Raw genomic sequence first — 12,408 nt, 5'->3', positions numbered from 1 at the left:
GTGTGTAACAGTCTACATGTGTAACAGTCTAACTTTTTTACAGAATGTTGTATTTGAAAACAAGTTTATAGAAATATGAGTCAATAATTTTAATATATAGACCATATAACTGTCTGAGTAACCATAGGACTATGAAGGCAATAGCTGTAATACACAAATGAGAGTATTGATTTATAATTTCACAAAAAATGTGGCATTTCTCTATTTTATAAATTTTATTTTGTTTCTGTTACTGGAGTACCACAACATTTTTGTTTTAAAAGAAACTATCCCTTATTCATTCAGGGGTGTAGACAAGTAGTATACACAATATTTAAAATGGTTTCTGACTGAAAGATCAATGAAAACAAAATAACAAACTGGGTATCTTTCAATGCAACACTTGACATCTAAATGTCTTGTAGTATAAATTTTGTTTATCAACAGAGCCAAAACATCTTACTGTTTTTTAAGAAAGTAGATACCCACAGGTGATGATTTTATTGACTAATAAATGATTTTTCTAAGTTTAGGTATGGTAAATAACCAAAATTTTGAAACAAGATGTTCACATTCAACATAAATCACAAAATATATTGTATGGTAGTTGAATACATAAAAACCATGGAAATATTCATATTCCTACTTACCCGACGGACAGGAAAGGCTCCTTCGATTCAAGTCTGTTAAGGAAATAATAGAAGTTTTAGAAGTATATACATTTATTACATTTCACAACATTTACATTGAATTTAAAACAGCTATTATTGGTACAGCAATAGAAGGGCCTGTGCTAGGAGTCTAACTTGAAAAAAATCCCACTTGCCTAACTGACCTTTGCTTTAGAGAACATAGATTTACAGATGATTTTGTCTTTAATTAAAAAATAGTGCATATCATCTTTTCTGCAAATTATTTACTACTTCTTTTCCAGAATCCCTAGTGGAAATCACTTAGGAGCCTGTCTTCATTTATAATATCATATTCCAGTGACTTTAAGCCTAACTTTCTGGGGTTAGATTTCTAGCAGTGATAAGGACAACTTGCATAAGGCTTGAGGAAAGCCCAAAATGTATATGAGACATAATAATTTTTCTGTGGTCCCCATGTCTATAACCAACTTCTCCATTTCTTTTTGGGATTGTGATCCAAATGGAAGTAAAAGAGTAGAAGAGGGAATCTCTGATGAACTTTCTGCAGTGGGAGCCCAAAGCTGGGTGTCCCCACACTTCTCTGGGACAGTTCCAGTGCTGTCACAAACACTTTCTCCCCCTAGACTGCCATGCCACACACCAAAACCCTCATAGGACCAAGAAAATTATTGACTTAGCATCCTCTGTGCTTTGGCAGGAGTGCCAGGGAGCAACAAAGTGATGAGGCCCTTTGTGTATGGGGCTGCATTTTTCTCCTGAAGGTTCTGCTGTGGATCATGCCACTGCAGAAAAACATCTGCATCATCTTTTTAAAGCTTCACCACAGGAAAACATCTGCACCATCTTTTTACAGCTTCTTTTTCTTTTGGCAAGCCCAACTGTTGGTAAGGTTTTATTTCCTGGTTTTCTGCTTAGAGAAATGAACCAAACATACCCAGTATATGGCTCAAGAGGTTAACTATAAGCAAAACAAGCAAAGAATAGAAGCTTTAGAATACACTTAAATTCTTTATAATGCAGAATTTTTGTAATGAAGAGAGACCTGGCACTATCCTGTTGGAGGATGTTCTGGTGAATTTTATTTGCAAATGAAAAGTGTGTGATAGAATACCTTGTGGACAAAACACTGCAATTAAAAATCAATTTGGAAACCATTCTCAAGATGGAATTAAATTTGATTTAAGTAGCACTGCCCTAGGCCTGACCCTCTCTTGTATATTTGGCTAAATGGTTTTAGATAATTTGCTTCATTACTTGAAACTAGTTCAAGTATTCCTCCTAGTAAAGAAATACAATTACATGTTGGCTTTTTATTTAAATTGGTCATTCGGTATATGGTAAATTAATATAAAGATTTTAAAACAGCAACATTGTATAAAATAACAACCTGTATCATCTTTACTGGTGACATTTATCAATATATTAGAATTTTTTTACCTTTCTTTTCTAGACTGCAGTACACCAAATTATCCAGAGTTTTGACGAAGTTTTGCATAATCAGATATCATAGCTCAAAAAGAGTAATCATGGTTAGCTGTGAGAAAGGCTATCATAGACCTTCAGGGAAAATGTGACTACAGAAACTTTATTTCTTGAAAAAATGTATTTAGTGTGCAAGAAATACTAAGTTGGGCAGTTAAAGAAAAATGTTTTAATTATGTAGGCATGGTAATAAATGTGGAGTGATCAGGATTTTTCTTTTTGAAATGGCTTTCCCTTCAGAAAATTTCAGTTTATCAACATGTCAAGGCAATGTATTAGATTGAACAGGAAGGAGGCAGGCTAATCAGAAGCATGACTGGAAAATTGCAAACTGAGATTGTGTTTCCCTGAGATTCTGAGCTGGGATTTTCTTCCAGGTCTCACTTTCTTATCAAAAACATATAATGGATGTGTTTTTGCAGGAGGAAAAAGGATTTTTACACTATGTAAACTGCTCAATTAATATCAGTCGCTGAAACCAAACAAGCACAGGCAATCAATTTATACCCATTGATATGCTACAGTACTACCCACTGTTTAACATAAGAATTTCCCATTGAGCATCTTGCCCCTTGCAACCTGTCTTGAAGAGACATTTTACAAGATCTATTTAACATAATCTTGCATTTCATGATTTTCTTTGCTGCCAGGTTTGCTTATGTAAATGCAAATTATATGTCCCATCTTTGACATGGACTGAGCATGCAGATGGACACATTTTTCAAGGTCTGCAGCTTAGGACTGTCTGCCTGCAGCAGCTCATTGGTGTTACAGAGAACAGAAGTCTGGGACAAACATCAGATGTCACAGGAGGAACAAAGTACAAAGGCTACTGGTCTACAAGCAAGTCTGTAATCTATTCATGTGTCACTTCTGAGAAATATTTTTTGCAATGCAATCCCTTGCTGGTCCCATCTACTTCCCATCTTGAAAGAAGTTTTTAGCATTCAGGAGGTAATCCCTGCCTGCCAAGAAAGTCCTAAATCACACAGGTGCTTTCCAATATCTGTTCCACAAGTGTTTCAGGTTAACCTCTGTTTCAGCTTGTATTAAGTGCTGACATGTCCCAACGTCTGATTTGGGGTAGAGCAGTCATGTGAGGAACACAAGCTGATGCCATAAACCAGGTATGTTGTACATTACAGTACAAACTGATGTCACAGCTCATACAGACATACTTTAGGTTCTCCTTTGGTCTATATTTTTGTTCTTTAGCTCCTTTGAATCATTGCTGTTCCATCACTGCTCTTCAAACGACACATATTTCATCTCTTATACTCTCAGATCATAGTTAATACAAACTTGATTAATGTTCACAACTGGAATATCTAAGTTTACTAAAATAAATTCTAGTAATTATTGAAAAGTATTCAAATAAGGAAGCTACTATACCAATAAACACTACAGGGAAAAAAATGGGTTTACTTAAAAATGGTGATACATTTGGTTACCTGTGTATCTATATCCTTAGCATTGGTAATGTGAATTTAGACCCTTGTGAAAGTATTGCAACATATTATACATTCTGACTGAAAAAAAAAAAAGACAATTTTTTTCCAATATTTGATGATTTCTGACAGGATGGACTAATTAACATTGAGAATAACTGCTGGAGCATTTTCTGTCTTTGAGTGCTTGTGCTTACCCTAGGGTTTGGTTAGTACTAATGCAGTTACTTTGAATTTATTATGCTGTGAGATGAAGCTGCCTTTGTCCTTTTCAGAGTGTCAAAGTAAAAGGAATGGAATTTTTGGCTCAGCATATATTATCATATGACTTTCAGGTGTTTTATGTGTCCAGACAACAGCAAGGTATGTGCAAAAATATCAGGGGGGGTTTTGTTTTTTGTATTTTTATTTTAATTATTTTAAAAAACCCTAAGTATTGATGCAGAGCCTTTTATTTAGCCAGTTCTGCTTAGTGCCTAGGCCTATGGTAGGGTAGTGCCAGGGCACTCTGCAGGAAAAGGTTTTCAGGGGTCACTTAACATAGGATACTGATTGTAGTACCTAATGTAAGGGTGTCTAACCTAGCATGCTGTCGATGTGCATCAAAAACCAGATGCAATATTATGGTGGTCTTCAAAGTTAGCCCAAAATTAAGCAAGGTTTGTCCCTTTTAATTTCTTCTGCCTTACTCTATAAAAGAGTTTTGTTACAGATGTACATACCGTATGATCAGATTTAGTTAGTTTCCTACCGAAATCTGACTCTTGTTACATAATTTATAAACATCAAATTCTTGATGACATAAGTTCAAGATTCAGAGACCCCTAGGATTTATTTCTGCATGAATTAATAGGAAGATAATCTTCAGCCCCCAGTTAGCAGAATTAAACTGAATAATCTGTACAGAATTATCTCTAAAATCTGACATGAAAAACTGAATAAAAGGAGGTTTTCTGTAGAGGGAGGAAGTGCTTTAAAAGAGATTGCCTCTTCCCTGTCCTAATTTTCACAACATCAAGAGGCTAGGATAAATCACCACATGAAAAATTTGGTTTTGATATACCAGTAAAAATGCACTTTGTCATGTTGGGTATGGCAAGTACACTACTGTTATAACACATGGGATGGAAGGTTTTTGGGCTTGTGGTAGAAAAGGGAGGCATGGGGAAGAAGAAGAAAAGAAGTATTTTCCAATAATTCTCATTAATGGATAGCTTACATTTTAGCCAGCAGGCAGAGAAGAAAACACAAAAGCTCAAAGTCATTTGAAGGTTGTATTATATTTTCAGAGAGGTAGGAGTAAAAAATATTATTTCCATCTAACAGAGTTTCAGTAGCTGATTATAGTTTGTAGCTGAATTTACTGTATTTTCCTTTGTGAATCCATAAATCACAAAGCCAACATGAAAGTAGCATGGATTCTCACAGCTGAGGTAAATATTGGTGTCTGAGAAAAGCTAAGTTGTAACTTGGAGATAAATTAATTTAGATGCTATGTATGAACACCTTCTCAGTTTCATAACCCACAACTCAAGAGAAGCCAAATACTCTGATAAGGAAGATAAACTGAATTTAATCTATACATCACATCTGTATGATGTTTCCAGTCATGAAGAAATAAACGTTCACATTAAAAGTGAGATTCTTGCAAGAATCAAAAATAAGAACTCATCTTCATTAGGGTAGGAACACTTCTAACTCTGATCCTCTTCCCAAACTGAAAACATGCTCAATTTGTTATCTTTGTTCAAATAATTAAAAGAAAAGAACTCTAGAGAATGAAAGTAATTCCATGCCATTGGAATTTGCTTTCTCCTGTCACATACTAATAATTGCTAAGTTTTGCAAAAATCTACGCCCCCTCCCCCCCCAAATAAAAGAATTCTGACATAAATTGTACTTTGCTATCTACCTTATAGAACTCTTTCTGATCCCTTTAATCATTCTCTGAAGCTGATGTCACCTGACCCTCTTCTGCTCTAAATCAGAACAAGAATATTCAGGTCAATATGTACAGGTCTAAAAACGTCTGGAACAGGTTCATCAGGCTGGGCTGAACAAAACAATGTTGACTGATCTAATGCACACAATCAATACTACTTTATTTCATGGCTATTTGTAGTCACAAAGAGATGAAGGTTAATGCAGGCATTGCTTTTGAGGATCCCAAGGGTAGAGGCTTAATCTCTTTTTCCCTCAATGACACTACGGACACTTAAAGGTAGTTACAGGAGGGACACTGTTCAGACAATGTATGATTCATGTTTGCCATGATGTTTCCTAGAATAATCTCACTCTTAGAAGACTGAAAAATTCAACATGCATTTTTATGTCAATAGATAATATAAACTGCTCATTTCTTAGGATTTGTAATGAATTCACAGATGCTTATGAATAAAGCTTTTCAGTGAAGTAGCTGATGCTTTTGTGAGAAGTTCTGAGAATACTGTTCTACCAAATAGGCAAGCAATTTGTAATCTATGCTTTAAAAAAAAAAATTAGATTTGACAACATGCAACAACAGAAATATCTAAGTACCAGGCCTGGCATGCTGGGTAACAATGTTCAGATGGTGTGCTTTGAAGTTAATGGAATTCATCATGAAATAAACTTGTGGAACAATTTCATTGTTAATAATTCACTGCATATTAATATTTTGCTATTTTGTCCCTCTGTGTTGAACACAGCATAGCCTTCCTTGCTATTTGTAATTGTACTTAACAATCCATTTCCTTTTAAACTAAGTATAATTTAAATGTCTTCTCCCAGTATTATTTTTAAGAAAGTAAAATATATAACAAGTTCCAGCCTCTTATTTATATGGCTTTCCTTATTTATTCACAGAATACTAAACTATAACCTAGCATCATATTTCTATTGTTGTTTGGAAGTCACCTAAACTGTGCCTTTACAGAACACCAGCAGCTCCCACTCTGAATTACAGCCTTCTGTACAGCTAGAGGTGTTACATTATATGAGAACCAATGCCTAATTGCAAGCTCACAAAGTGGTGCTCTCAATCAGAGCCTTCCCTTGCACCTTGGATTACTTCTGCAATTAAAATCGAGATGTTTTTGCCATGTTAGGGCAGGCCCTTCTCTGCTCTGTGCCTTCAACCCTACACGCATAATTTAAGACCTCTACCATAGAATCATAGAATCATAGAATAGGCTGGGTTGGAAGGGACCTCAGAGATCATCAAGTCCAACCCTTGACCCACCAGTGCGGTTGCTAGACCATGGCACTGAGTGCCACATCCAGTCTCTTTTTAAATGTCTCCAGGGACGGAGAATCTACCACCTCACTGGGCAGTCCATTCCATTGCCTGATCACCCTCTCTGTAAAGAAATTCTTTTTAGTACCTAACCTAAATCTCCCCTGGCACAACTTAAGACTGTGTCCTCTTGTCTTGCTGAGGGTTGCCTGGGAAAAGAGACCAACCCCCACCTGGCTACCCCCTCCTTTCAGGTAGTTGTAGAGAGCGATGAGGTCTCCCCTGAGCCTCCTCTTCTCCAGGCTGAACAGCCCCAGCTCCCTCAGCCTCTCTTCATAGGGTCTGTGCTCGAGTCCCTTCACCAGCCTGGTTGCCCTCCTTTGGACCTGCTCCAGGACCTCGATATCCTTCCTAAACTGAGGGGCCCAGAACTGGACACAGTACTTGAGGTGTGGCCTCACCAGCGCTATAAAGTTAATAAAACAGTTAAACACTGAATCCAAGTTATTATTATTTCTTAACTCAAATGTAAGAACCATGAAGTTATAAAGGGGGAAAATCTCACACTTAATAGCTGACAGGGACAAGTCTCAGACTGTGAAGATTTAAACTGAATGAATTGCTACAAGTGATATTTCTGTTTGCCTGCAGGCAAAACTATCAGTGTTCTGGATCTGTTAGGAATTTACTTTTTGAAATATAAAACAAAGCTTTTGCATTTTTATTAGCAGTACAAATTCTTGAATAGGAAAGGAGTCATAATAATTTCCTTGCCATCAGAAGGTTGTGAACAGGTTTTATGTTCTACTGTGGTATAAATAGTGATTAAAAACCATGACAAAAATAAGATGCTTTTACAGTTATTAACTTTAGTTATAGTATACTGCTTCAGGTTTCATAGGAGTTGAAAAAAAGTAAGAAAGAAGATTAAACACCAGGGGAAAAAAAAAATCAATAATAAGAAAGCAGGCTCTATTTATCTAAACTTGCTAATCTCTGAGAATGAGTGTGATTATCGTGTCTGGGCTTCTGTGCAAGAAAACAACCTCAGCCCTGTGGTGCTATATATCATCTTCTGTGAGAGGAAAGTTATCAAGCTAGTAAAAGGGATGTGGCTCCTCTGTAGATGTGTAAGTTGGTGTCATTGGCTTCCTCGTGACTAAGAAAAAAAAACCCAAAAACTGAAAACAGACTGTGCAAGTCTAAAGAAAATTCTAAAGAATAACTTGAGGGCAGAAATGAAAAGAAGCACAGGATAGTCCTACAGCCTATGCAGGACATGCTTCAAAATGAGTCAAGACCATAATTTAATAACTCTGGTGAAGGTGAAGATTTCAAATATACCAATAACAGAATATTACAATAGAATATTCTATTATATATAATAGATTATATATATAAAATATTATGTAGAATAGATTACATATAATCTCTATAAAGGAATATTAGAATAATTAGAATATTAGATTTAGAATATATACTGATGAGCTAAGAAGGAATATCTTCCCTAGTCACTAGAGACAGATTCTAAAAGTGAGTTTGCTGTATTTTTGAAATAGTGAAGGGGAAGATTAAGGAAAAAACAAAACCAACCAGTTGCTGAAGTTGTTACTGGAGTTACCACACAGACTAGGAATAATATTTCTGAATGAGAAAATCAGGATGTCAGTGTATTTGACATATTTTGATTCTTTTGAACTTCTTTTCTCTCTGTGGTTGGTGTCCAGAAATTTTTCCTTGGTGTTGATAAGGTCTTAAGACCCTCTCTAAACTTATCAGAGGATGCACAGTCATGCTCTGGATGATATTAAAGGGATGATATTAAATTAAAATTTAAAAATTTGATATTAAATTAAATTAAAATTATGTTCTCCTAGCTTCTCTCCCAACCTCCCTAAGCACATGACTTCTTCTTTAAACATCTCAGGGACATAACTGATTGCAGTCACACTGACAAAATTCAGAAATGCAGAGCTGTATGGGCTGCTTTCCAGCAGCATATACTTTTTCTTATTACTATTATATTAGTTATTTTACATAGGTTTTTCCTTGAAAGAGAGAAAATAAAAAAAAAAATTCAGAGCAAACTTGAATCACTAGATCTACTGAGGCTTCATATCTGTGCCTTTTAACATTTTTAATATAATTGATAATGTGACAATTTCTTAACACAAACAAAAGTTGCACTGTTTATTGTAAATTTTAAGTGAGAATTTCATGACTGCATTGAATGTGATCACATTTCATTGTGAACATTATTTAGTAAATGAATGTAAATATCTTTCAGCAATTAAGATTATCTTCATTTAAAATTGCCTAGACATTTTGTTTTATGGAAGCTAGATCTTTCATGAGGAGAAGAGCTGTAGAGCAACACTCATCTTAAATTCAATCCATTGCACTGAAATAAAATAGCTTATTTTGTGAAAGAAGGCAATCAAATGCATCAAGGAGATACATTTCTGTAAGAGTATGCACTTTGATTCAAAAGAAATATCACACTATATCATCTTAATATGATGTATTCATCAAAAGATTATGTTCCATAGACATAAAGGATTTTTTTTTCATTCAGAAAATATAAGAGGCATGGTCATGATTTAATACATGTAAAATACCAGCGAATAATTGATCAAGGTTATTTTCTATTGGTTGGAATGTGTCTCTAGAGTCTTGCAAGTGAGTAATAAAAGTGGACACACAAATGCATTATGAAGAAGAAGGAATAAAGATGAACGAACGATCTTGGAAACCTAGGACAGTATTCAGTCAAGAAAGATCCTTATACCTGCAGTTACTTTTATTATGTGCCAGTAGGTTAAAGCATATTGCTAATACACTGCCAATGACACACTGCAACAGAAATTATGCAAAATACTGCAGAATTCAAATAAAATAGTAATGCTTCTCTGGCACAGAATTTCTTGAGTTTGTGTTATAGTTTCAAATGGGATGAATGATCTCAAGAAGCAGACAAGGAGATTGCATTTCCCATCACTGTGCCTTTCACACTTTCTCCTGAAATGATGGGCCCAAAAGTGCTGAGGATAATACTCAATGAAATGAATGACTGTGAGGGCTGTGAGTCAAACCAAACCACACCAAACTCTATCTATGGTATCTTAAAATAAGTCTGAGAAGCAGAGAGCAAGTAGAGAAAGACTGTAAACAATTCTTTAAGCCTCTGCTACAAAATAAAACCGCAAAACCAAAGGAATCCAAGATATGTAATATAATCCAATCAGGTTTGTGATGGAGATTATAAAAGTAATATTTACTGAGGAAAGTGATAAAGTACTTTTGTCGAATAAAAAGAAAACTTTCACATAAAACCAAAATCATACCCTGTAAAGAAAGAATATCCTTCTGCTATAGTAATATTAGACATTTAAATAAAATAATTTCCTACAGACGCAACGGGACTTTATTATGGCTAATTGTTAAATCAAGTATGTTGAATATATATTTCAGTTTCATTACAGGGAATGGGAAATTACTGTGGTATCTAATAATACGACTAAAGGAGTGTCAAACCATTAGCCTGAAACTTCACAGAGCATCTTGGAAAGAACCTGCCCTCAAGGGAAGCATTTGCCAGGGCCACCATGTGCTGTAGAGAGGAAATTCTGTGGGAACTCAGGCCCCTACCATGTGGAGATCTGGTCAGCTGAAGCAACAGAGCAAGGGATATTTTCTGTTGTTAATTTATTCACTAAATCCATCCTGTTTAGTATCTCACTCCAGGATGTGCCTCAGTTTGAGGGAACCCAGGTTAGAAGACTTCAAGCCCAGACAGAAATGGAAGGAGAAGGGCTTGAATAACTCCTCAGTGGGTCTTCAAGATGTGGCACTGAGGGCACGGCCACCTTTAGTTTTGGGGGCCTGATGAGGAAGGTTGGATTTTGGCTATGGTGAAAATAATCCACATGGGGAAGATTAGTTTTAGCTAAATCAGGCTTGGAGATGTTTATAGATCAACCACAATATTAACCTCTGTAGAGCAAAGAGGGTTCTCCCCCCCAGCCCCTCACAGTGAGGCCTGCAGTAGTCACACTAATTTTCGTGCTACTAAGATTCCCAACGTTTTGCTAGTCTGTAATACAGCCTTATCATTATTTCAGGATACTCAAAAACAGGTGCCCCTCCATTCTCCTCAAATCCTCTAACCTTTTTCACTGCTAGCGGTGTGCCAGAGAAGATTCTGAGCCACCCCTCATGCCAACAGCCATACAGACACAACACGGTGAGTCCACCTTGGGCAAGGCAGGCCACAAGCAATATGTGCATGGCTGTTCCGCTCCACCAGGCCTGGGGCTTGGGCCCATTCCTGAAGCAAATGGGGATGGAACCATTAGCAGCCTCCAGAGTTAAAAATCCGAAGAGCCTAATCCTGTTCCAATAACTCCGTCAAAGACCTCCAAAAGAGAGAAACTTCCAAAAGAGAGAAATGCTTCCAGAGGATGCATTTAACACCTTGTGTAACATGGTGGTGGACTGAAATGAACAATAAATAGTTAAAATAGTCTTTTGTGGTGCAGAGAAACAGAATGCTGGTGTGAGGTTATATTCACTGGAATTCCGGATTTTCTTTGCCTCAAATGACCAGTTTGGGAAATGGGATGTTGGAAGGTAGACTGAAATGGCAGGATGATGGCTCTTGCCCAGATGGAGCCAGCAGTGAGCTGACACCCCCAGCAAACTGGCTAACAACCAGTAAGGACAAGGGACAGTGACAAGGGACAGTGACAAGGGACGGGCAAACTATGGCCTTTTCAGTGAGGTGAGGAGACCCTCCTGAGAGATTTCAGTGGCCTGAATCAGCCTTGAGAACAGTGGGAAAGCCAGTGTATATAATGAACACTGATGTGTTCCTTCATCACTGTCTACCACCAGGGTGCCACCCTCCACCACACCTTTGCCCCATCTGGAATCAGATCACCATCCTGAAGAAGAAATTTCACTGAAGGCTGATGGATCTGTGGGTTGTGATATTCCTCTCTTTCTCTCTTTCACTCATTCTTTTCTCTTCCTGTCTGCCTCCCTTTCTTTTTGTCTCTCTCTCTCTCTTTTCCCTCTCAATGTACTTGCCATATTTTCATGGGGTTATATCACTTTGCTTGTTATATTTGTGATAAAACTTTATTCTTGTACCTGACCCTGGGTGGTTGGACTTTGTTCTCTCAGATCCAAAATTATAAGTTGCATCAAACCGTAACAGATGTTCCATCAGAGTATTTGCAGTGGATTCTACTGCATAAATCCAGAGGGAAAAAACAATAAATGAACTTTCATCTGCTGGCACAGAGCTGCTTCAGTAAACTACTGATCAAAACACCAGTAAATTAAAAAGACAAAGTGTGATCCTTTATTTTACCACAACAATGCTCCCAAAGTGTGCCTTAATACATTTGTGTCAGCACCTTTAATCTTCACCTTGTGCTTCAAAGATATGAAGATTAGCCTGTAAAATTAACTTCTGCTTGAGGCTAGACCCAAATAGCAAGATGCTAAATAGTTTTTGATGCAGATTTGTCAGGCATTTGGTTGTCTGCGGAAGTGCCGTGCTAAAAAAAGGAAATTCACCACAGTTTTGAACCTTCTGGGATTTAGGCCTCCCCTCACATACTGAATA

General features: G+C 36.8%; 1 protein-coding gene across 6 annotated transcripts in view; it reads right to left on the bottom strand.

The window, feature by feature from the left end:
* RALYL (RALY RNA binding protein like) overlaps positions 1 to 12,408 on the bottom strand; it is a 389,580-nt gene that overhangs the window by 60,709 nt on the left and 316,463 nt on the right. For all 6 annotated transcript variants that reach the window (XM_071737864.1, XM_071737862.1, XM_071737860.1 and 3 more), the window contains one exon: positions 630 to 662. In XM_071737864.1, coding sequence (XP_071593965.1) covers positions 630 to 662 — 33 coding nt within the window. The remainder of the gene's footprint in view (positions 1 to 629; positions 663 to 12,408) is intronic.

This window comes from Heliangelus exortis, chromosome 2, assembly GCF_036169615.1.
Source record: "Heliangelus exortis chromosome 2, bHelExo1.hap1, whole genome shotgun sequence".
Taxonomy (NCBI): Eukaryota; Metazoa; Chordata; class Aves; order Apodiformes; family Trochilidae; genus Heliangelus; species Heliangelus exortis.
The sequence above is the reverse complement of the archived record's forward strand: the minus strand, read 5'-3'. Positions and strand labels throughout refer to the sequence as shown.